A 23,994-nucleotide genomic window follows, 5' to 3' on the forward strand; every position below is an offset into this window, starting at 1 on the left:
TGGACAGATCATGGCTGCAACACATTGCCTTATCTTTCCTTTTGCAGAAGTGTAAGAATTTTCACCGTTCCCCATTTCTTCTCACTGCAATATTTCACCATGTCAGAGTGTTAGTAATTCAATGTGCGCTTTTTCATTACATCTGGACTCTTTAGAATCTTCTGATGGTTATTATTGTGTTGTATTCAGCTGTTTTTCAGCAAGCCATACAGTTAGTCTGGCAGCTATAATTCGATTTACAAGTAATTTAGTAAATCCACAACTAAAAACTATCTCAATAAAATGTGTGTCAAATGTGCACATGCAGCTAATGGCCAAAGGGAATTAAAATGTTTGCTTTTATTTCCATTATGCTTGTATTTTGGCATTTTCTTTTGTTCATATACTGCATTGCGCAAAGAAGTATTGAATTGTTTTAAATGATAATTAATTATCCAATTATTATAACTTTTGATATGTGTCATGACATTTTTATTAATTTATTTTTTAAAAAGGAGTTTAATGGTGTTTCATTATGTCATCCTTTAGCCTGGTGCAGAAGCTGATCTTATACGTCTGGACTCTACACCCAGTGATGAAGATTTTGATCCTCTGTTATCAAGAGACCAAGGAGGTGATAATGGAATTTCTTCAAGTGCTGGGAATTTCCAACCATCTTCACAGAAACATATCGCTCTTGAAGGCCTAACTAACCCTTTATATCCTTATTTTGTTCCATCAGCAATGGAAAAAAGTCCTGTCCTTGAAAGTACACCACCACCAGCTGGCAACAGAAGCTTCCTTTACTCAGCATCAACAGCACATCTTTTAGCTGCTAACAGACTGCAGACAGGTCAAAGCACATTTTTCTCAGCAGATCCTAAAAATATTCAAAAGGCAACAAACTGTACTTTCAGTGCCCCCAGCCCATCGTCAAAGACTTTCTCTCAAACATCTGTCTCTGGAGCAGTAACAAGCAGTCAAGATCTAGATTTACTAAGAGAGTATGGTTTAGACTTCAATAACTTAAGCATTCAGAATGGCAACACAAAGCCTAATTCATCAAGTAATGTACAGCAATCAAATAATATATTTGAAAATTTGGTTGATCTTAGTGATGCCACGTTAAAGAAATCACAGACTCAATGGACAAAATTTGATTAAATCAAATGGCGAGGCCTGAATGTATATATTATATATTGCTCACTGGCCAGTGCATTATTAATGAAATGCTGGTAAACTTGCAAAATGAGGGATGATGTAGTATATTTGTTATGCGTGACTGAATGAGAGAATGAGTGAAATTGCGCACACTTATGCTATACACAAGAATCCTACTTTTTTTAAAATTAAGATGTCTTAAATAAAATATTTAAAAAAATATTTAAAATTATTTGTGTGTGTGTGTGTGTGTGTGTGTGTGTGTGTGTGTGGGCGCAGTTGTGTCTCAAGGTTGGCAGCAGAAAGCAGATGATAAAGGCAACATGTGAATAAACTTGCTCTGCCAGGCCCCATTTGGAAAAAAAATGTTATTCTTGTGTTTCATTATTTCTGCCTGAGATATAAAGTTACAGTTGAAATGTTAAAAGTTGTCAGTTGTCATGTTGAACTGTATATTAATGTTTGAACTGTTCTTTTGCAAATAGTGCTGTATTTGCAATGATTTTGAACTGAAAGAGCATTATACATATAAAAGCTAGTCATCTGAAAATATTTTAAAATGCATAAACTTACTGAAAAAACTTATTTGTGTCATATCATTCATTAAATTATTACACTGTAACTTGGAGCTGTGTTTCTTCTTTGGCCTATCAACACTGCTGTGTAAAAAAGTTTGTAAATAATTGACTTCATCACTGAAAATGGTCCAAGTGCATCATAGGATGTCTGATGTATTATGTGAGTACACAGCAAAATAAAAGCAGGAACCTTTTATGACTTAAATACTAACAATATGCAGTTTGAGCATCACACATCACATTTAAATTCAAAATTTGCGTTACAAGTAGACCACATCACTGCTAGTATGTAGTTTGGACTAACATATTGTAGAATGAGGGGAGGATACAATAGGATGCACATTCGTCTGAGATGTAAAGGAATTAATGACACACTTGTATAACTTCTTATCAAAATATGTCTGTCAGATTCCATTCATTTAGAGATGAGGAAATAAGATAAAGTGGAATGAATGCATCACAGAAGTAATTTCCATAGTGAGTATGTTTTTGTTTATAGTACTTTCTTGGCTTCCATTCTACCACTAGTTGTGAAATAAGTTGTGTTGCAAACAGTGTTTGGCAACAGGACATCTGTTGATCTCGTTAACATAAGCCAATGTAGACAGTGGAGAAAAAAACAGCAATCAGTCACAAAATCCATGATTTTATTACAGTAGATCTAAATTTCAGCTGTGATATAGTCATCTTCAGTGCATATTACAACAGGTGACATTAATCCATAGTGTCCCATAGAACAACGGGAGTCTAACATGAACTCACGTTAGACTCCTGTACACTCTACACCAGCCAATACTGTTTACTACATGTCACTTTGGAGTAATGTCATCTGTTGTTGTAAATGCACTGAAGACGACTATGTAATAGTTAAAATTTAAATCTGCTGTAACAAAATAGATTTTGCAACCAATAGCAGATCTTTTTTCCATTGTCTATATTCAACAGCTGCTGTGCACAACAGGATCATATGGATTCCAATCTGACCAGTTAATATCTTCAAGTTATTTTCAACAAATAATTATGGTTTATCAGATGTTGAAACAAAATCTAGAATGTCATTGTACTGACACTAAATTTTAACTGAATCACACTTTTATATGTCAGTGGGACTATCATGACTGAAGTTTTCATGGTAGTCCTAAATAAATGTCAAGGCAGTAACTGATTCTTTATTTTGGTGGAATTTTAGAGAACAATTCTCCATACATATCCGGATTTCTTTCTCTCTTGGGGCCTTTGTCCCGCAGCAACGCAGGGTGAGCCGTGTTACTATTGATTTGGCAGTGTTAGTTGCAGAGGGTGGTTGGATGCCTTTCCTGCCCCCCCACCCCATGGAATAGTGTGAACGTTGTCAAATGTCTGCGAGTTGTGTAACTGAGGCGGAACATGGGGGTCAGCCCGGTATTCACCTAGCGGGATGTGGTAAACTGCCTGAAAACAACATCCAGGCTGGCCGGCGTGCCACCCCATCGGTAATCCGCCAGGCGGATATGATCCGGGACCGGCGTGCCTACCCCTGGAGTCCAAGAAGCAGTGCATTAGTGCTGTCAGCTACCCTGACAGGTTCATACACATCCAGATTCAGATAGTAAATGTAGACATGCCTAATTCCCTGAAAACTGATATTCAGTTAAACTTAATCTTATTATTTTTCAGTCTCAAATGGTGTGTAGTGCTTGTTAGAATTTCTAAATTTGCTTTGGAACCAAGTAGTAAAAGGTAGGATTTATTTACAAGGTAATGTGTGGCTGTAAGTATTGGTGTCCACAGGGGTAGAGGCTGTCATTTTCTGCTACATGCAAAAAGTTAGGGGAATTCTATGTTGAGGCGGATAAGCATAACTCCATGAACTTTAGCAATGTCATGGCATTATGAGTATTGGTGCCAAGAAATTGGTGGAGGATGACCTGATGTGGGGTATAAGAAATCATTATCATTATTTAGCATACAAATGTGAGGAATGTTACCCACAAGTACACATTACTGGAATTACGCTCTCATTATCTGTCTCTCTGCCTTCATACACTTGAACTTAAAAAACAAGATAGTCATGAACTAAAAATAAAATAGACGTTTGGATATAAAGTCTTACTTTAAAATCAGCAACATTGACACTCTGTTTTACTTCCTCATAGTACCGTTCGCTCGCCAAAGTGCTCCCTTTTCTGTTTTGGTTAACACTGTAGCATCTACTCACTGTTACACCAACAGCCAGTACACTGGCTTGTTCTGTAAAGAAGTGCACTGTTCCAACTGACTGCACTGAACCATCAGTTGTTCCACAGTATTCTTGAGATGTCACAGGGAACATTGCCCACTGTTATCTATGCAAACTTTTCAGTTACATCATACCACTGTTAAATTTAAAAAATCCCATGAATCCAATCTTCCATTTGTAGATTAAGTGCATTATCAAATCTGTCTCGCTGAATTGATATTTCTGGTTCTTCAAGTAGGTCAAGCTCGCATCCCTTTTTTGCTGTGCGCACCATCTCTAAATCCTCTTCAGTGGCTTTTTCATATATGTGTTTTGGTTATTACAGATTTACCATAATTACCCAGTCTGAAACTAAAGTGGTGAGCATTTTACGTAGATGGCAATGTCTTCTTCATGTCCCTTGCAACATCTCTGGAATACTGTGAAACAGTTGATGGTTCAGTATAGTCAGTCAGAGCCCAAATACTTGTTTACAGAACAAGCCAGTGTACAAGTGGCTCCTGTCACGTTAAGCAAATGCTATTGGTGTTACCACTATAGAAAAAGGGATGCTTTGGTGAATAGAAAGTTGTATGAAGAACCAAAACAAGTATCAGCCACTGCCAATTTTAAAGTAAGACTTTATGTCCAAATATCTTTATTTTATTTCATATATTTTGTGCCTTTGTAAGTGTGTGTGTGTGTGTGTGTGTGTGTGTGTGTGTGTGTGTGTGTGTGTGTGAAGAATTCAAATCAAACAACGAAACAATGGGGGCTTGTGGATAACATTTCCCACAATTGTGTGCAGATAACATTTCTTGCAATTTTGTTTTGTATGCTTGATCAGTGTTCTGCACCCTTTTATTACTCACAATACACGCAGATGCGTCTAGACTCACCACGGCATACCAAAATGTCTGTTTCCTAAAAATCATATGAATCTTAACACAATTACAAATTATTATGTTGTTATATACTCATCTGTTGTTGTTATAAAACATGAATAGACTCAACCCATGACTCATGCATTTATTAACAACTTATTAACTTTAATTCACTGTAGAAAACAGATATTTCTAATATAATATACTCGTATCTTCACTATGATACTTGAGCCTGTTTCGCTGCACTCAGACACTTGATTTATGGTGGAATCATTGACAAAGCAAGCCTCAGTTCTTCATTGATGAATTTCAGTTAATGTCAAGAAGCCAGTTAACATAAATATCTAGTTGAAAATAGTAATATTACATTAAATGCCACCTTAGAATAGTTAGGTATTCACTGCTTATTCACAACCAAATATGCAAAGGTACTTCAAAAAATTTTGATTTCAGTGTCCTCTAAGCTTTCAAATCTACCAGTTCCTGTTGTAAGCTCTCAATATCATACCTTTTTGTTTTTTTCTCGCTATTAATTTGTATGAACATTTTCTTTTTCTTGTTAGTAATAAGAAATTTGTACAGAAGGTGGCAAAGATAGGCTTTTAAATTATCTTTGTAACAGAAGAGCAATGTCCAGGGAATATTAATTTTTTTTAACAACTTTTGTTTCAAGCTCACTTGGGAGTACTTATGTTTAAGATCTCACATATAAAGGACGTGTAAGTTTTACTCGTGTGTCAACAATGTGTGTAGTAAATGCTGTGTGTGTATAAAAATGCAAGAAAATATAAATATCAAAAATTACCATAGCCGCAAGAATATTTTTATTTATTGTGCCAAAATATTCCAAGATTCGTTCATAGGCGTGACTTTTGCCCGCGATCATAAGAAGAGGCAGAAATTTCTTCCATCCTGCAAGACATCTTAAAACATATGTGAATCAGATGTTCTAAAAATCTTCATGGACAGAGTAAGTACAATTGTCCTATATACAGTATTCATTTTTGTGACTTCAGTATTTGTACTTCGCATTGTATTTTTCTTATGCTACTAGGAAGACTGTTCATGGCACCAATTTATTTTCAACAAGAATCCATGCTTTAATTCCAGTAGTGCAAGTAGTAATTATCTCTCATTATGTAAAGGTCGATTCATATTCTTTGTGTTAGCTGTGAGGCTGCCTCCCTGCATGGTTATTCTAAAAGCGACCAACAGACTAACACAATTGGATTCTGATTTTCCAGGACAGATTCATAGCTAAACATGAACAGACTTTTTCTAGCGAGTGTTAAACGAACATTTTCAAAAATTTTGTCTTTATTGTGTAAAAGAAAAACCAATTTTTTCTATTTTCTTATTGCAGAAATACAACTGCAGCAAAAGCCATATTATATGAAAACGAATATTATAATACAGAAAATGAGGAGCAGAGAATTAAAAAGATCAATTTGTCCATCAACAGGAGACGTAAGTAAGCTGCTTGACTATGCAAGGAAAGTAGGTAATTTGCATGATTACACTTAGTAGCACCTCTCTTGCCGTAGTTAGCTTTCTGTCCTTTTTCCTCGCTGTTTTCAAAAATCATATCAAACTTTGATTCATCAGTACAGTGTAAATTATTACAGGATATTCAATCGTTCGACAAATTGACAGGAATTTATCGAAACACAATTTCACAGAAAATTGCATGTGTCAGGTGCAAGATTTATTTACATAAATATTTTTCTACTGATTTTTATTAATTTTTTGGTAATTGCTAACTCGATCAAAATGGCTGACTAAAAAATACCCATTGTTGATCGTAATACAGAAGGTGCAGTTGGCCAAGATGGCAGTGATTTGCACAAACAGATAAATGAAAACGAAGCGCCAACTGTGCAGCTAGCAGAAAGCTGACATAAATCAGAGATAGGTATCACAGGTCTAAGAAATGACAACACAGATAAACAGACAAACTATTACAATACTATGATGATTGTCAATGAGATATTGCTGCTGAACGAAACAGAGGAATGTGAAACAGCAATGTCTTTTGATAACGTAGGACAGACACCGATTATTGGTAATCTGAATATTAACATGCAATGTACAGCTGATAGCAACAATAACAGTATCGCCAATGCACTGTTACAGCAATTACTGATAAATGTGACCACTAAATTCCATTACATGAACACGAAATTCAATAGAGTTACACATCAGCGCAGTAACTTGAACACAAAATGTAATGACGTGTCACCAGGTTTTTCAGATTTCAAAACAGAACAAAAACAGGTGTTGAAAGATTTCCAAAACAGTGTCCCACAAAAATTCAGTAATTTGACAAAATCTACACACAGAGATATCTGAAAATTTAAAAGAAATGAAAAAATAAGTAAAACAGGAGGTTATTTCTGATGTTAAAGAATGTATTGATGTTTTGAATGACAAAATAGGTTCAATTAGTGACAATCAAGAACATGCAGAAAGCGAATTAAAGAAAATGACAGACACAAATAATAGTTTAAGAGCAAATCAAAACCAAATGTGTAATGCCATAAAGAAAGTGAGCGCTATTGTCAACAAGCTACACACGGACTATGAACGTTTACCAATGGCAGTAGAGGAGCTAACATTAAGCGTAGGAAGCTTGGAATTAGAGCCTGAATGTGCCAAAAGAGAGAAAACTTGGATAAGGAAAAATTTAGACGATATAACTAAAAGAACAAAAGCAGGTACCTTATATTAACAGTAGTAAATTAGTGCAGATGGTAGTATCTGAATGCAAAGTATATGTAGACATGGTAGAAGAGGCCATGAAGAAAGGGGAAATCAAATCATCAACTGGAGTAGGTCAGGTTGTTAATATTCAACTATCTGTGCCCAAGACAGACGTGTGTAATAGTTATCCACATCTTGTCACAAGCCCGATAGCAAGTGCAAGTGAAGATTGCAAAATTCTTAATTTACCTGCAGCAGTACCTACAACACATGCATAATTGCCACACAGTGCTCCACACACTTGTAACAAAACACTAATATCGGTTAATGCCACATGTTTAACATCCATCTTTTCTGATGAAGGGGTGCATGGACATAGGCAGTTTCCCATGTACTGGACAGATGGTTAGCAGATGAACCCGGTAGCATTTATCAGTGCGTTCCACAGTGTACTTCTGCATAAATGGACTGAGACTCAAAAGATAAGGTTTGTTGTTGGTTACGCCCAAGGTGACTTTCTTTTGTGGGCCACTGAAATGGCAGAACGTTGTCACAGTTATGAGCAGTTTGAACATGCTTTCTTAGACAAGTACTGGTCGGAAGCTGTTAAAGAGAGATTAAGACATAAAGTCTTTAACTCAGCTCCATTTAATAGCAAGCATGGAAGTTTGTGGGGTTATTTCGGAAAGTATTTAAATAAGACCAGATATTGGACCAATTCCATATCACAGGTGGATGTATTGAAGATATTAAAGAGCTGACTTCCACCACACATAAGGGAAAAATTAGGAACTACATCAGAACATGACATTGAGTACTTTTTGTCTGTTTTGGATTCCATTGCCCTGATTTAGGAAGAGGCACCATGGTAAACAAACACCTCAAACTGTTTTTGGAAACCAACCTGTAAATAATAATTTTACTACACAACAAGCATGGCAACTGTATCTGACACAGTGTGATGAAGCAAACTGGGATAATTTTACTTCCCCTCTTGTTTTGCCATCTGCCTCCTTAAAATCCATTTTGTTCTTAACTAATTACCATTAATATATGTGAGTATAATCTGCATTTTCATAAAAGAGAAAGGTTGCTCCTCAGTTTTAAATAATATAGCACCAGATCTAATTTTCTGCTTAGTTTTATGTGTGTGATTGATTTTCTAATTTATTTTGACTATGCCTAGTTAGTATCTTTTGCTATAGGGTGAAATTAGTAACTGTTTCAAACTTAAATTCTATTGTTGATGTATAAACAAATATAAAACTATAAACATTTGGAGCAATAACTAATAGTATTCTTAAAGGATCTATTTGAAAACATGTTAGCAAAGCCAGCTCTTAATTAATCCCAAAGTAATTAACAGTTTTGTCAAGAGTATTGCTTGCATAACGATATTTGTTAATTTCATAATTTAAACAAATAATTCGGCTTAACCCTTGCAGTAGAAGAAACTTAAAAAGACAGAAGTTTTTGATGTATTCAGTTAATTTGATGAGTTAAGTTTTAATTGTAGTTTTTGCAAATTAAACTTTGAACAATGTGTAATTTCAGCACCTATTATTGTGAGGATGTAAAGGGCCTGATTTTTGGTTCCAAGACAGTCAGTCCACAGCCGAGTTTCAGACGAAAAACTTGTGTTTGTTAGATCAACAACAATGCATCATCTTAACAGTGAAATAAGTGTAACACAATTAGGCCATGTGTTAAAACAGTGACAGTGTCTGTTTCCATATTCACCTTTTTTATTCTTCAGGAAATGTGAACTATGCAATTAGGATTGCACTGCTCGTAGAAGTTCAACAGGAAACTATTGTAGCAGTATGTGGATGTTCGCCTTCAACCTATTAATGAGATTTATCAAAAGTTAGAAAATAGTGCACTGGCCATATAACTATGTATTATTGGGAGGTTGTGAACATTGAAAGTAATGTGCTGTGAAATGAAATGCAAATGTGTACCTGTCAGCTACATCATTTAAAGTAGTCAGTGTTCTACTTCCACAACCCATTTTTCAGCCAGTGTAGCAACACAGTACATCAACACGAAGAAATAAAGCAGGGAGCATTGCCACAGAAATACATACAAAAAGGGAATGGTTGTTGTTGTGGTCTTCAGTCCTGAGACTGGTTTGATGCAGCTCTCCATGCTACTCTATCCTGTGCAAGTTTCTTCATCTCCCAGTACCTACTGCAACCTATATCCTTTTGAATCTGCTTGGTGTATTCATCTCTTGGTCTCCCTCTATGATTTTTACCCTCCACGCTGCCCTCCAATACTAAACTGGTGATCCCTTGATGCCTCAGAACATGTCCTACCAACCGATCCCTTCTTCGAGTCAAGTTGTGCCACAAACTCCTCTTCTCCCCAATTCTGTTCAATACCTCCTCATTAGTTATGTGATCTACCCATCCAATCTTCAGCATTCTTCTGTAGCACCACATTTTGAAAGGTCTATTCTGTTCTTGTCTAAACTATTTATTGTCCATGTTTCACTTCCATACATGGCTACACTTCATACAAATACTTTCAGAAACGACTTCCTGACATTTAAATCTAAACTCGATGTTAACAAATTTTTCTTCTTCAGAAATGCTTTCCTTGCCATTGCCAGTCTACATTTTATATCCACTCTACTTTGACCATCATCAGTTATTTTGCTCCCCAGATAGCAAAACTCCTTTACTACTTTAAGTGTCTCATTTCCTAATCTAATTCCCTCAGCATCACCTGACTTAATTTGACTACGTTCCATTGTCCTCGTTTTGCTTTTGTTGGTGTTCGTCTTATATCCTCCTTTCAAGATGCTGTACATTCTGTTCAACTGCTCTTCCAAGCCCTTTGCTGTCTCTGACAGAATTACAATGTCATCAGCAAACCTCAAAGTTTTTATTTCTTCTCTGTGGGTGTTAGTAGCTACTCTGAATTTTTATTTTGTTTCCTTTACTGCTTGCTCTGTATACAGATTTAATAACATTGGGGAGAGGCTACAACCGTGTCTCACTCCCTTCCCCACCACTGCTTCTCTTTCATGTCCCTCGACTCTGATGACTGCCATCTGGTTTCTGTACAAATTGTAAATAACCTTTCGCTCCCTGTATCTTATCCCTGCCACCTTCAGAATTTGAAAGAGAGTATTCCAGTCAACATTGTCAAAAGCTTTCTCTAAGTCTACAAATGGTAGAAACGTAGGTTTGCCTTTCCTTAGTTTTTCATCTAAGATAAGTCGTAGGGTCAGTATTGCCTCACGCGTTCCAATATTTCTACGGAATCCAAACTGATCTTCCCCGAGGTTGGCTTCTACCAGTTTTCTATTTGACTGTAAGGAATTCGCATTAGTGTTTTGCAGCCATGACTTATTAAACTGATAGTTCGGTAATTTTCACATCTGTCAACACCTGCTTTCTTTGGGATTGGAATTATTAAATTCTTCTAGAAGTCTGAGGGTATTTCACCTGTCTCATGCATCTTGCTCACCAGATGGTAGAGTTTTGTCAGGACTGGCTCTCCCAAAGCTGTCAGTAGTTCTAATGAAATGTTGTCTACTCCCAGGGCCTTGTTTCGACTCTGGTCTTTCAGTGCTCTGTCAAACCCTTCATGCAGTATCATATCTCCCATTTCATCTTCATCTACATCCTCTTCCATTTCCGTAATATTGTCCTCAAGTACATCGCCTTTGTATAGACCCTCTATATACTCCTTCAACCTTTCTGCTTTCCCTTCTTTGCTTAGAACTGGGTTTCCATCTGAGCTCTTGATATTCATACAAGTGGTTCTCTTCTCTCCAAAGGTCTCATTAATTTTCCTGTAGGCAGTATCTATCTTACCCCTAGTGAGATTGGCCTCTGCATCCTTACATTTGTCCTCTAGCCATCCCTGCTTAGCCCTTTTGCACTTCCTGTCAATATCATTTTTGAGACATTTGTATTCCTTTTTGCCTGCTTCATTTACTGCATTTTTATATTTTCACCTTTCATCAAATAACTTCAATATTTCTTCTGTTACCGAAGGATTTCTACCAGCCCTCATCTTTTTACCTACTTGATCCTCTGCTGCCTTCACTACTTCATCCCTCAAAGCTACCCATTCTTCTTCTACTGTATTTCTTTCCGCCATTCCTGTCAATTGTTCCCTTATGCTCTCCCTAAAACTCTGTACAACCTCTGGTTTAGTCAGTTTGTCCAGATCCCATCTCCTTAATTTCCCACCTTTTTGCAGTTTCTTCTGTTTTAATCTACAGTTCATAACCAAGAGATTGTGGTCAGAGTCCACATCTGCCCCTGGAAATGTCTTACAATTTAAAACCTGGTTCCTAAATCTCTGTCTTACATTATGTAATCTATCTGATACCTTCTGGTTGTGTACTTGAAAGAAGCCTGGAGATATTAGAAGGGAATGGATATGGTAATGGAAATGAGAAAAACAAAAGATTTGGCGAGGTTATCAGAACAACAGGAACAATTACAATGGACAAGTGAGCTACAGTTCTGCAAGGTTCACAGGAGAGCTTCTGCAATGTTTGGAAGGTGGGAGACAAGGTACTGGCAGAAGTAAAGCTGTGAGAATGGGGTGTGAGTCATGCTTGGGTAGGTCAGGTGGTAGAGCACTTGCCCGCGAAAGGCGCAGGTCCCGAGTTCAAGTCTCAGTCTGGCATACAGTTTTAATCTGCCAGAAAGTTTCACATCAGCGCACACTCTGCTGCAGAGCGAAAATCTCATTCTGGAAACATCTTCCAGGCTGTGGCTAAGCCATGTCTCCGCCATATCCTTTCTTTCAGGAGTGCTAGTTCCGCAAGGTTAGCAGGAGATCTTCTGTAATGTTTGGAAGGTGGAAGATGAGGTACTGGCAGAGGTAAAGCTGTGAGGATGGGGTGTGAGTCGTGCTTGGGTAGCTCAGATGGTAGAGCACTTGCCCTCAAAAGGCAAAGGTCCCGGGTTCTAGTCTCGGTCTGGCACACAGTTTTAATCTGTCAGGAAGTATCACCTAAGTTACATGTCACCTGGAGTAAACAACATCTATTTCATGTAGTAGGAACATAACAAGAATGTACCATGAACAGTGCTGATTGAGAGTCTTGTTGTAACACGATATATAAGTTCTACGTTCTTTCCTTAGTAATTCGATGGACCCGTAGTTAAATAGATTCCTTCCTTCATTCCTAGAGGTGATGCTAAGCGTAGTTAGGCAGGCAGCATGTAGTATATTTCTCGTAGATGCCGATGCTATCCCACCTACTCCATAAATAAATAACAAGCTCCCAAGGATAATGTGAAAGGAATTATACATAATGTTTGTTATGTAAATATTTGTGATACCCAAACATACAGATGTATTTATGTATACATGGATCATCGATGTAACTGAGGTTATACACATTCATTCCATAATATGAATGTAAATGAATCAATTATTTACTAACTAAACTGATATGACTGTTTATGGAAATAATCAAAGCTAATGCAGCATTTTTACTATCCCCAAAATGAAACTCAATATGAAGTAAGTGTGAGGGGAATGTCAGCAATAATATTTAATATATGAATGTATTAAAATTGTAACTATGTAAATAACGATTTGTATAAAGAGTAACAGTTTATGAAAGCAGACACTTTATGCAAAATAAGTGATCAATAGAGTTGGACAGCAATTAGGCAAGGAACTTGTGTAAAAGTGATTTTTTTTTTTTTTTTTCCAAAAGTGAAGTGTGTTGATGCTTAGTACGCATATGCAAACCTACAAATGTTTTTACTAAACTACACTCAACTCTGAATAAATGGAGAAGTGTTTTATAAGGAACTTACTTTATCAGCGGATACTTACCAACGGATTTCCTATCGCCTTAAAAAGCACATCATGCCAGGTAAACAGTGGGTCCCGGGCCATAAAATCGGGACCTTCTGTCACAGCATTGAAATTACGACAAGCATTCACACAGTTTCCAAGAAATAAACAAATATTTGTGGAGTAATTCACAGTGCAACACACGACGACTTTGCTGTTCTACTCTGTGTGAAATGGACGCACACAAGTTAAAAGTATTCAGCGAGGACGCAGGCGTTAAAGTCCCAGTGCAAGGCTGCCAACTACTTGACACACACGTGGGGTGCAATAATAAAAGAGACCTGACTAAACCAAATGTTCAATATGCACAGTATTTGATATTTGTACCCTTTTTTTTTTTTATAACTTGTCTTCCTTTTAATTATTTGTATTACTGCGTGTAGATATGGTAAAGTAAAGCTGACATCTCCACTTAACATGATATAAGTCTACCTAAAAGACCGAGAAATAATGGCCTTTGACCCCCCCCCCCCCCCCTCCCCAATTGGTAATAGATAGCAATTAATCATATGATACTGCCTAACACTGTACACCTCCATACAATGTATGGAGGCAGTGGGGGGCAATTGTGTAATACTAAACAACTAGCTCCCAATATCATACCTTTTTATTTTTTCTCATTATTAATTAATCACCGATGACATTGTAATTCTGTCAGAGACAGCAAAGGACTTGGAAGAGCAGTTGAACGGAATGGACAGTGTCTTGAAAGGAGAATATAAGATGAACATCAACAAAAGCAAAACAAGGATAATGGAATGTAGTCAAATTAAATCGGGTGATGCTGAGGGGATTAGATTAGGAAATGAGACACTTAAAGTAGTAAAGGAGTTTCGCTGTTTAGGGAGTAAAATAACTGATGATGGTCGAAGTAGAGAGGATATAAAATGTAGACTAGCAATGGCAAGGAAATCGTTTCTGAAGAAGAGAAATTTGTTAACATCGAGTATAGATTTAAGTGTCAGGAAGTCGTTTCTGAAAGTATTTGTATGGAGTGTAGCCATGTATGGAAGTGAAACATGGACGATAACCAGTTTGGACAGGAAAAGAATAGAAGCTTTCGAAATGTGGTGCTACAGAAGAATGCTGAAGATAAGGTGGGTAGATCACATAACTAATGAGGAGGTATTGAATAGGATTGGAGAGAAGAGAAGTTTGTGGCACAACTTGACTCGAAGAAGGGATCGGTTGGTAGGACATGTTTTGAGGCATCAAGGGATCACAAATTTAGCATTGGAGGGCAGCGTGGAGGGTAAAAATCGTAGAGGGAGACCAAGAGATCAATACACTAAGCAGATTCAGAAGGATGTAGGTTGCAGTAGGTACTGGGAGATGAAGAAGCTTGCACAGGATAGAGTAGCATGGAGAGCTGCATCAGACCAGTCTCAGGACTGAAGACCACAACAACAACAACATTATTAATTTGTATGAATGTTTTCATTTCCTCATTAGTAATAAGAAATTTGTACATTGCCGCAGAAGACGGCAAAGATAGGCTTTTAAAATTATCTTTGTGACAGTACTTACGTTTAAGATCTCACATAAAAAGGTTGTGTAATTTTTACTCTGTGTCAACAATGTGTGTAGTAAATGCTGTGCGTATAAAAATGTAAGGAAATATATATATCAAAAATCACCATAGCCGCAAGAATATTTTTATTTATTAAGCCAAATATTCCAAGATTCATTCATAAGCATGACTTTTGCCTGCGATCATAAGAAGGGGCAGTAATTTCTTCCATCCTGCAAGACATCTCAAAACATATATGTGCTAATCGTCAAGATTTAGTGGATGGACTGCATGATCTGCACCACACTAAATTAGAGGTAAATTAATGATATCAGTGCAATCTAATAGTGATGTCTATTAAATATACATGCGTAATAATCAAACAACTGACTCTTTGTTAAGCACCAAGTTTGCTGCAAAAACAGACATTATAAAAATCTCAGTGGACAGAATAAGAAAAATTATTTTGTATACATCATTCATTTTTGTGACGTTAGTATTTGTACATTGCATTGTATTTTCTTATGCAACAAACTAACACGAAGCCTAAACTTAAATTATTCGGAGGAAGTTTGTAATCCACAAATGGATAAAATAGCCAAAATATTCAACACTTTCTCCATAATATTATTTGAAATTGTGCAGTAAGAGTACTAAATGTCCCTCAAGTCCATCAACACCTTATTGTCCTCAGTAAGGGGACATACATTTGGGAATGTATCACACAATCCATTTTCATTTGTATCCAGAAATTTACCATATTAATAAATCCTTGAATATTATCTACACTGCATATTTTCATTTCTACCTTGCATTTTTCTGTTTAATTCATTTATGTATACAAACATATCAGAATGGAAAAATATGCCAACTTAGATATCAATTCATCCTCTGCAAATTCAAATACTCGTATTAATGCTTTGCCTCGAGATAACCATCATACTTCCTTAGTAGCAGAAGAGTATTGTGCTGTGATCTCATTTACTGACACAAAATGTAAATAAGCCATGTATTTTCCAGCTGCTATTTTGTGAAGTTCACAGCTTTTACTGGCTACTAATTTCCAACCAACAGCTCAATACATAGTACCGGCACTAGGAATGAGAACAATCTACATAAAGATCTAAAACCACTTCTCTTGGCCCAAAATGGGGCACAACGTTCAAGAGCACACATTTTCAATAAATTGCCAGCAACCATTAAAAACTTGGTTTCAGATAAATCACAGTTTCAACAGAGTTTGAAAGACTTTTTGATGGGCAACTCCTTCTATTCTGTAGATGAACATCTTAACAGGGACTGTTTGACCAGCTTAAGTAAAAAGTCTGTTAGATCTAAGGTTTGAAAATACATGGTCACAACAGTCAAGATTAGATATTTTGTGTATGATAAATTTATTAAAAATGCATAACCATGTTTCATTCTGACAGTGTATTAATTCTGTAAATATTAGCAGTTCCAGTTTACTGTAATGTATTCACCTATTTTGACAATCTCCTGGCAAATGATCAGGGTAGTGAGTATTATATTCAAATGTTTTATGTTATACTTTCTGGCTTGTTCCACGACCATGAGAATCATCCTTTTTTTATTTTTTTTTTTATTTTATTGGAATGAAAACTAAATCTAAACTCACAAGCTTCTAGATTCTGATTAACACAAAAACTATTTGTTTCAATATTTTCACTTTGTGTCCAACTTTTACATATGTTGCAACTCCTTCTTTTTCCATATTAACTCTACATGAAAATGATGCAAATCTATAATCCCTGATACTTAACATTTTCATCCCTGTGGTTACATGGTGTTCAGAGAGGCAAAAAAATCTGCCCCTTAACAATTTTCCTCTTCTAGGCATATAACAAGAAGGTCATGTGTCTAGTTTTTCAACCCTTAGATGTTCTGATGAAACACATTCATTTCTTTTGCTGGAAACTGTTACACTTATTGTGGTCTTATACTACTCTAATTTCTTTCAGTACACTCTATCTATAACCTGACTCTAACCTAAAAAATAAGCCCCTTTGTTTCCAGTAATCACAGGGATTTTGTCTTGTGTGCTTGTGGGCACCCTGACGCTACCCCCTGCAGATCCGGGGTAAGGATAGGCCCGAGGTATTCCTGCCTGTCGTAAGAGGCGACTAAAAGGAGTTTCAACCGTTTCGGCCTTCCATGTAATGGTCCCCCTTGGGGTTTGACCTCCATTTTTCAAAATTCTACAGAAGTACGAGCCTTTTGGGGAAGGACACCTTACGTGGTGTATCACTGGTCCTCCGTGCACTAAGACCTTGGCACTCAGCATTGTAACGGCGGCGTAACCACACCCACTATTCTTCAAATTGGGCCTAAACGCCTGAAGGGGTGGAAAAAGTTACGCTCATAGTGCGTTCCCATCTGCACCTACGATCATGATGGACTTTCCATGGCACCCCGAAATCCAGCACGGTAGCCAGCCCGTTGTGGTGGGGTCGTCATGTACCCTCTAGGTTGTAGCCCCCTGACAACACAGGGATCGTACTGCCGATACTTGAGCTGCACCCTCCCCACGTCGGCCAAGGAGTAGATGCCCGTCTCCTTGGGGCATCAGGACTCCCGGCAACGGTCATCCTGCCAGGTGGCCCTTGCTGAGGCTGGGTGGCGCCCGTGGGGAGAGCCCCTGGTCGGAGTGGGTGGTATCGGGGCGGACGTTTCGCAGATGAAACGTCAGCATGTTTCAGGTCGCTCTGCGGCCGAGTCTTTCAAAAAGAAAAGTACTGTCTCTGGTTCTGGTTCTCCTGCCCTTTCCCCCTTGGTCACTCCCTGGGAGGAAGGACAGGCCCGTCGGCTTGGGGCGAAGTACTTCCCCCGCTATTTGGTCTGTTCTCGGACCGATGGGGGGACGTTCGCCACCTCCAAGCCCATGTTCTTTGTTCAGCACATTGAGGACATCTTCGGGGAAATCGAGGCTCTCAGCAAAATGCGTTCGGGGTCCGCCCTTATCAAGACCACCTCTGCCACACAGTCGGCGGCGCTCCAGGCGTGCGACCGACTAGGGGACATCCCAGTGTCCATTGTCCCGCATCTGGCACTGAATAGGATGCAGGAGGTTATTTTTCATCGGGACCTCCTGCTGCAATCTGATGAGGAGCTCAGGGCCAACCTGGAGCGCCGAGGCGTGCATTTCGTCCAGCGAGTCCAGCGCGGCCCCAAAGACCGTCGCATCGACACCGGGGCCTTTATCCTCGCCTTTGAGGGGGACGTTTTCCCGGAGAAGGTATAGGTGATGTGCTACCGGTGCGACGTGCCTCCTATACGCTGTTTTCGGTGTTTGCGCTTTGGGCTAAGTCGTCACGGTGGGAGGCTGTGAGCCCCTTTGTGGCGATTGTGGACGTCCTCTTCGTGAGGAACATACATGCACCCCACCACCTCGGTGCGTTAATTGTCCTGGCATCCACTCGCCTAGATCCTCAGACTGCTCTGCATATCAGAAGGAGAAGGAGATACAAGAACTCAAAACTTTGGATCGTCTCTCTTATTCTGAGGCCAGGAAGAAGTATGACCACCTCCATCCCGTGCCGTTGACCACTTCGTTTGCCTCAGTTGTGTCCACTCCTTCCGCGGTATCCTGTCCCCCCTCCGCCTCCTCCCCCCATCCGGGGTCTCTGCCTCCACCTCCCAAATCCCTCCCTTCCAAATCCTCCTCCCCGTGGGCCCCACCCCCTCTGCCCCAGGGGCCACCCTTCCCCCCCCCGCCGCCGCCTGAGAAGCGATCCTTTTCTCAGGCGTCCATCGGGGAAACGTTCTGGACCCCGGCTTCCGAGGTCCGGCGTTCCAAAACGGACCCCGCGCGTGAGGACCTTCTTCGGGTCCAGCTCACCATCCCTGTGCCTCCTCGGACTTCCAAGAAGTCCTTCAAGAAGTAGTCTCTATCCCCCTCTCCACCCTGGCGCGTTTCGTCTGACGCACCATCCGTGAGTCGCTGCTCCCGGCCGTCCTCAGTTTCGCCGGGACGCTCTGCTGCCAGGCGCTCAGCTGGCCTCTCGTCGGCAAATGATGCTGCCCCTCCTACACAACCAGGGACAGCGGCCGCAGCTGGCGATGACTAGATGGAACAGGATCCGCCTCCCGCCGGTTGTAGCATTGTTCCCTCGAAACCTGGCCCTCCGCGGTCGTCGAGGTGACCAGCTCTTCCCCCGTCTCGTTCCCCCTCTTTTTGACTAGCGATGGCCTTGTTACATTGGAACGTAAGAGGTATTCGATCTAATCGGGAGGAATTACAACTGCTCCTCCACCTGCACTGTCCGCTCGTCCTTGGTCTCCAGGAAACCAAGTTGCGCCCGACTGACCGTATTGCCTTTACCCACTATACCTCGGAGCGGTATGACCTCACCCCTGTGGATGGTATCCCAGCTCATGGTGGGGTCATGTTGCTCGTTTGGGACGATGTCTATTACCATCCCATCCCATTGACCACCCCACTCCAAGCAATAGCTGTCCATATTACTCTTTCTGCTTTTACTTTTTCAGTTTGTACCATCTACACTCCATCGTCATCCGCTGTTAGTCGGGCTGACATGATGCACCTGATTGTTCAGCTTCCCCCGCCGTATTTATTGTTTGGCGACTTCAATGCCCATCATCCCCTTTGGGGCTCTCCTGCATCCTGTCAAAGAGGCTCACTCTTGGCGGATGTCTTCAACCATCTCAATCTTGTCTGCCTCAATACTGGCGCCCCGACTTTCTTCTCGGACTCTACTCATACCTACTCCCACTTGGACCTCTCAATCTGTTCTACCACTCTTGCCCATCGGTTCGAGTGGTATGTCCTTTCTGACACCTATTCGAGCGACCACTTCCCCTGTGTCGTTCGTCTCCTGCAACACACCCCATCCCCACGTCCTTCGAGCTGGAACATACCGAAACTGGAGACTTGACTCCTCCCTGGCGACCTTTCCGGACCACGATTTTCTCAGTTGTGACAGTCAGGTCGAATACCTCACGGCTGTTATCATCAATGCTGCCGAACGTTCCATTCCTCGTACTACCTCTTCTTCACGTCGCGTTTCCGTCCCCTGGTGGAACGAGGCTTGTAGAGACGCTGTCCGTGCTCGACGACGTGCTTTACGCACCTTTTGCCGCCATCCTACGTTGGCGAATTGTATTGGATACAAACGACTCTGAGCGCAATGCCGTAGAGTCATCAAAGACAGCAAAAAAGCTTGTTGGGCCTCTTTCACCAGCTCCTTTAACAGTTGTACTCCCTCTTCTGTCGTATGGGGTGGCCTGCGCCGGCTGTCGGGCATTAAGGCCCACTCCTCGGTACCTGGCCTGACCTCAGGTAATGAGGTCCTCGTTGATCCTGTGGCTGTCTCCAACGCCTTCGGCCGGTTTTTCGCAGCGGTTTCAAGCTCCGCCCATTACCACCCTGCCTTCCTTCCCAGGAAAGAGGCAGAAGAGGCTCGGCGACCTTCCCTCCACTCGCTGAATCTGGAAACTTATAATGCCCCCTTTACTATGCGGGAACTCGAACGTGCGCTTGCACTGTCCCGGTCCTCTGCTCCGGGGCCAGATGCCATTCACGTTCAGATGCTGGCACACCTTTCTCCGGCGGGCAAAAGCTTCCTTCTTCGTACCTACAATCGCGTCTGGACCAAAGGTCAGGTCCCCATGCGTTGGCGTGACGCCGTCGTTGTTCCTATACCCAAACCCGGGAAGGATAGACACCTTCCTTCTAGTTACTGCCCCATTTCTCTTTCAAGCTGTGTCTGTAAGGTGATGGAGCACATGGTTCATGCTCGGTTAGTTTGGATTCTTGAATCTCGACGGCTACTTACTAATGTCCAATGCGGCTTTCGTCGCCGCCGCTCCGCTGTTGACCACCTTGTGACCTTGTCGACATTCATCATGAACAACTTTTTGCGAAGGCGCCAAACGGTAGCCGTGTTCTTCGATTTGGAGAAGGCTTATGATACCTGTTGGAGAGGAGGTATCCTCCGCACTATGCACAGGTGGGGCCTACGCGGTCGCCTGCCCCTTTTTATTGATTCCTTTTTAACGGATCGAAAGTTTAGGGTACGTGTGGGTTCCGTATTGTCCGACGTCTTCCTCCAGGAGAACGGAGTGCCTCAGGGCTCCATCTTGAGCGTAGCTCTTTTTGCCATCGCGATCAATCCAATTATGGATTGCATTCCACCTAATGTCTCAGGCTCTCTCTTTGTCGATGACTTCGCAATCTACTGCAGTGCCCAGAGAACATGCCTCCTGGAGTGCTGCCTTCAGCGTTGTCTAGACAGCCTATACTCATGGAGCGTGGCAAATGGCTTCCGGTTCTCTGAAGAGAAGACGGTTTGTATCAACTTTTGGCGATATAAAGCGTTCCTTCCGCCATCCTTACATCTCGGTCCCGTTGTTCTCCCATTCGTGGAAACAACTAAGTTTCTAGGGCTCACGTTGGGCAGGAAACTGTGTTGGTCTCCGCATGTCTCTTATTTGGCAGGCCGTTGTACACGTTCCCTTAATGTCCTCAGAGTTCTTAGTGGTTCATCTTGGGGAGCGGTTCGCACTGTCCTGCTTCGCTTGTATCGGTCCATAGTCCGATCGAAGCTGAATTATGGGAGCTTCGTCTACTCGTCTGCTCGGCCATCCCTCTTACGCCATCTCAACTCCATCCATCATTGGGGGTTACGTCTTGCGACCGGAGCCTTCTACACTAGTCCTGTCGAGAGTCTTTATGCTGAAGCTGCCGAATTACCATTGACCTACCGGCGCGACGTACTGCTGTGTCGGTATGCCTGCCGGCTGTTGTCTATGCCCGACCACCCCTCTTACCAGTCCTTCTTCGCCGATTCTCTCGACCATCAGTACGGGTTGTATGTGTCTGCCCTGCTGCCCCCCGGAGTCCGCTTCCGTCGCCTGCTTCGACAATTGGATTTTGCCCTCCCCACCACCTTCAGAGAGGGTGAGAGCCCGACACCACCTTGGCTCCAGGCTCCGGTTCATATCCAGGCTCCGGTTCATATTTATCTCGACCTCAGCTCACTCCTGAAGGAGGGTACCTCGGCTGCAGTGTATTGCTCACGGTTTGTCGAACTTCGTGCTCAACTTGCCGGTCACACCTTTATTTACACCGATGGCTCCAAAACTGACGATGGTGTCGGCTGTGCCTTTGTCGTCGGGGCCGCCACCTTTAAATACCGGCTCCTCGACCAATGTTCCAGCTTTACGGCCAAGCTTTTTGCTCTCCATCAGGCCGTTCAGTATGCCCGCCGCCACCGCCATTCATCGTATGTACTGTGCTCTGACTCACTCAGTGCTCTTCAGAGCCTTGGAGCTCCCTATCCGGTCCATCCCTTAGTTCAACGGATACAGCAGTCCCTCCATTCTTTCGCTGATAATGGTTCTCCTGTCAGCTTTCTGTGGGTTCTCGGACATGTAGGAGTGCCTGGGAATGAGGCTGCGGATGCTGCAGCCAAGGCTGCAGTCCTCCTGCCTAAGCCAGCCTCCCATTGTGTCCCGTCATCTGACGTTCGTGGGGATGTTTGTAAGAGGCTTGTGTCGTCGTGGTGGGATGCTGGGTCATCCCTCCAAGGAAACAAGCTCCGGGCAGTAAAACCGCTCCCAACTGCTTGGACAACCTCCTCCCGACCATCTCGGCGAGAGGAGGTCCTTCTGACCAGGTTGCGGATTGGGCATTGCCGGTTTAGCCACCGCTACCTGCTCTCCGGTGACACAGCCCCGCAGTGCCCTTGTGGTCAGGCATTAACAGTGTGCCATGTTTTATTGTCGTGTCCCCGCTTTAGTCAATCTCGTGTTGTCCTGTCCCTGCCATCTACTTTACCGGATATTTTAGCTGATGACGCTCGAGCAGCTGCTCGTGTTCTGCGTTTTATAACTTTGACTGGCTTGTCCGAAGACATCTAACTTTTTTACTTATTTTATCTGCATCTTTGTCAAGCCTTTCTGGTGTCCCCCCCCCCCCCCCCCCCCCCTCCGCTTGAGTTTTACTAGATTCCATGTGCTCTAATAACTGTGACTGGACGCTAATGACCTCAGTAGTTGAGCGCCCTTAAACCCCACCAAAAAAAATAAAAAATCCTGACGCTTTCTGAAAGGTGCTCAGCTAATCTTTCCTTTCCTCTCTTATTTAGGTGCAGGCTGGCTAAAATTTACTGTGAACTATACCAGCATAACTGAGTTCTTCACCACACACAACATACTTGCGTATTGGGCATGTTTTGTCACCACAAAAAAATAAGATAATTATTTATCACTACATTGACTTTGAACTACTTTGTTTCTTTTTTTCGGGCTTGATGGTTTCACTACTTGAACTTGAGGATGGGCCACTTCTACAATTTTGATATGTGGTTGCATGAAAAACATCAGATTCTTAGCAAAGACATAATTGGGCTGCAGCATGATTTCCTAAATCATGCATTTAACATCAAGTTATGAAATGATGAAGCATTCCAGAGAGTGATGAATTTCATCAAAGGATGTGCTGATTTATGGAACAGTAATGGCAAATAACATACAGATTTCATTTGCTGGACTGTGTCTTAGATTCGTTAAACTTCATAACCACCCATTTGAAATAGACAAAGGTAATCATCACTGCTCATTTTTTTATTTCTAACTCACCAGATCACCCCTGAGACTCCACACCTTTCAGGAGCCAGTGCAGTTGTTCCCCACTAGTAATTTTCATCTTAGTGACACGGGCCAGGCCCCTCTGTTGTATGTTGCCATAGCTAGTGGCACAACCATCTCGGAGCCGGACCCGTACAAGTGACGTAATTATTGTGGACTCAAATCAACAGGCTCAGGCCCTTATAACGGGAAGTGGTGAGAACTTGGATGTAACAGAACTTCCACAAAAACAATCTTGGACAAGTTTCTCAACAGGTAGTGGCTGAACAACGCACACAAGTTGAACAACCTAAAACAACTTAAATAACACTCAAACTTAGACACACCCCATCAGAAACTGAAAAAAAATGCTCTCAACCTGATCATGCATTAATCAAATAAAATTAAGCAATGGAAAATCCAGGATGGAATCTAACAATATCATGAAAAGGAAAGTTGCTACTCACCATATAGCGGAGATGCTGAGTCGCAGTCAGGTAGATGTGCCTATCTACGACTCAGCTTCTCTCCACTATA

At 41.3% G+C, this 23,994-nt stretch overlaps 1 protein-coding gene across 2 annotated transcripts in view; it reads left to right on the forward strand.

Moving 5' to 3' along the window:
- Positions 1-1,768, forward strand: part of LOC124612451 (DENN domain-containing protein 1A-like) — a 292,617-nt gene extending 290,849 nt beyond the window's left edge. For both annotated transcript variants that reach the window (XM_047140674.1, XM_047140675.1), the window contains one exon: positions 529-1,768. In XM_047140674.1, coding sequence (XP_046996630.1) covers positions 529-1,143 — 615 coding nt within the window. In that variant the 3' untranslated portion in view covers positions 1,144-1,768. The remainder of the gene's footprint in view (positions 1-528) is intronic.
- Positions 1,769-23,994: the final 22,226 nt, after the last annotated feature.

The sequence above is a fragment of the Schistocerca americana genome, chromosome 4 (assembly GCF_021461395.2).
Source record: "Schistocerca americana isolate TAMUIC-IGC-003095 chromosome 4, iqSchAmer2.1, whole genome shotgun sequence".
NCBI classification, from domain to species: domain Eukaryota; kingdom Metazoa; phylum Arthropoda; class Insecta; order Orthoptera; family Acrididae; genus Schistocerca; species Schistocerca americana.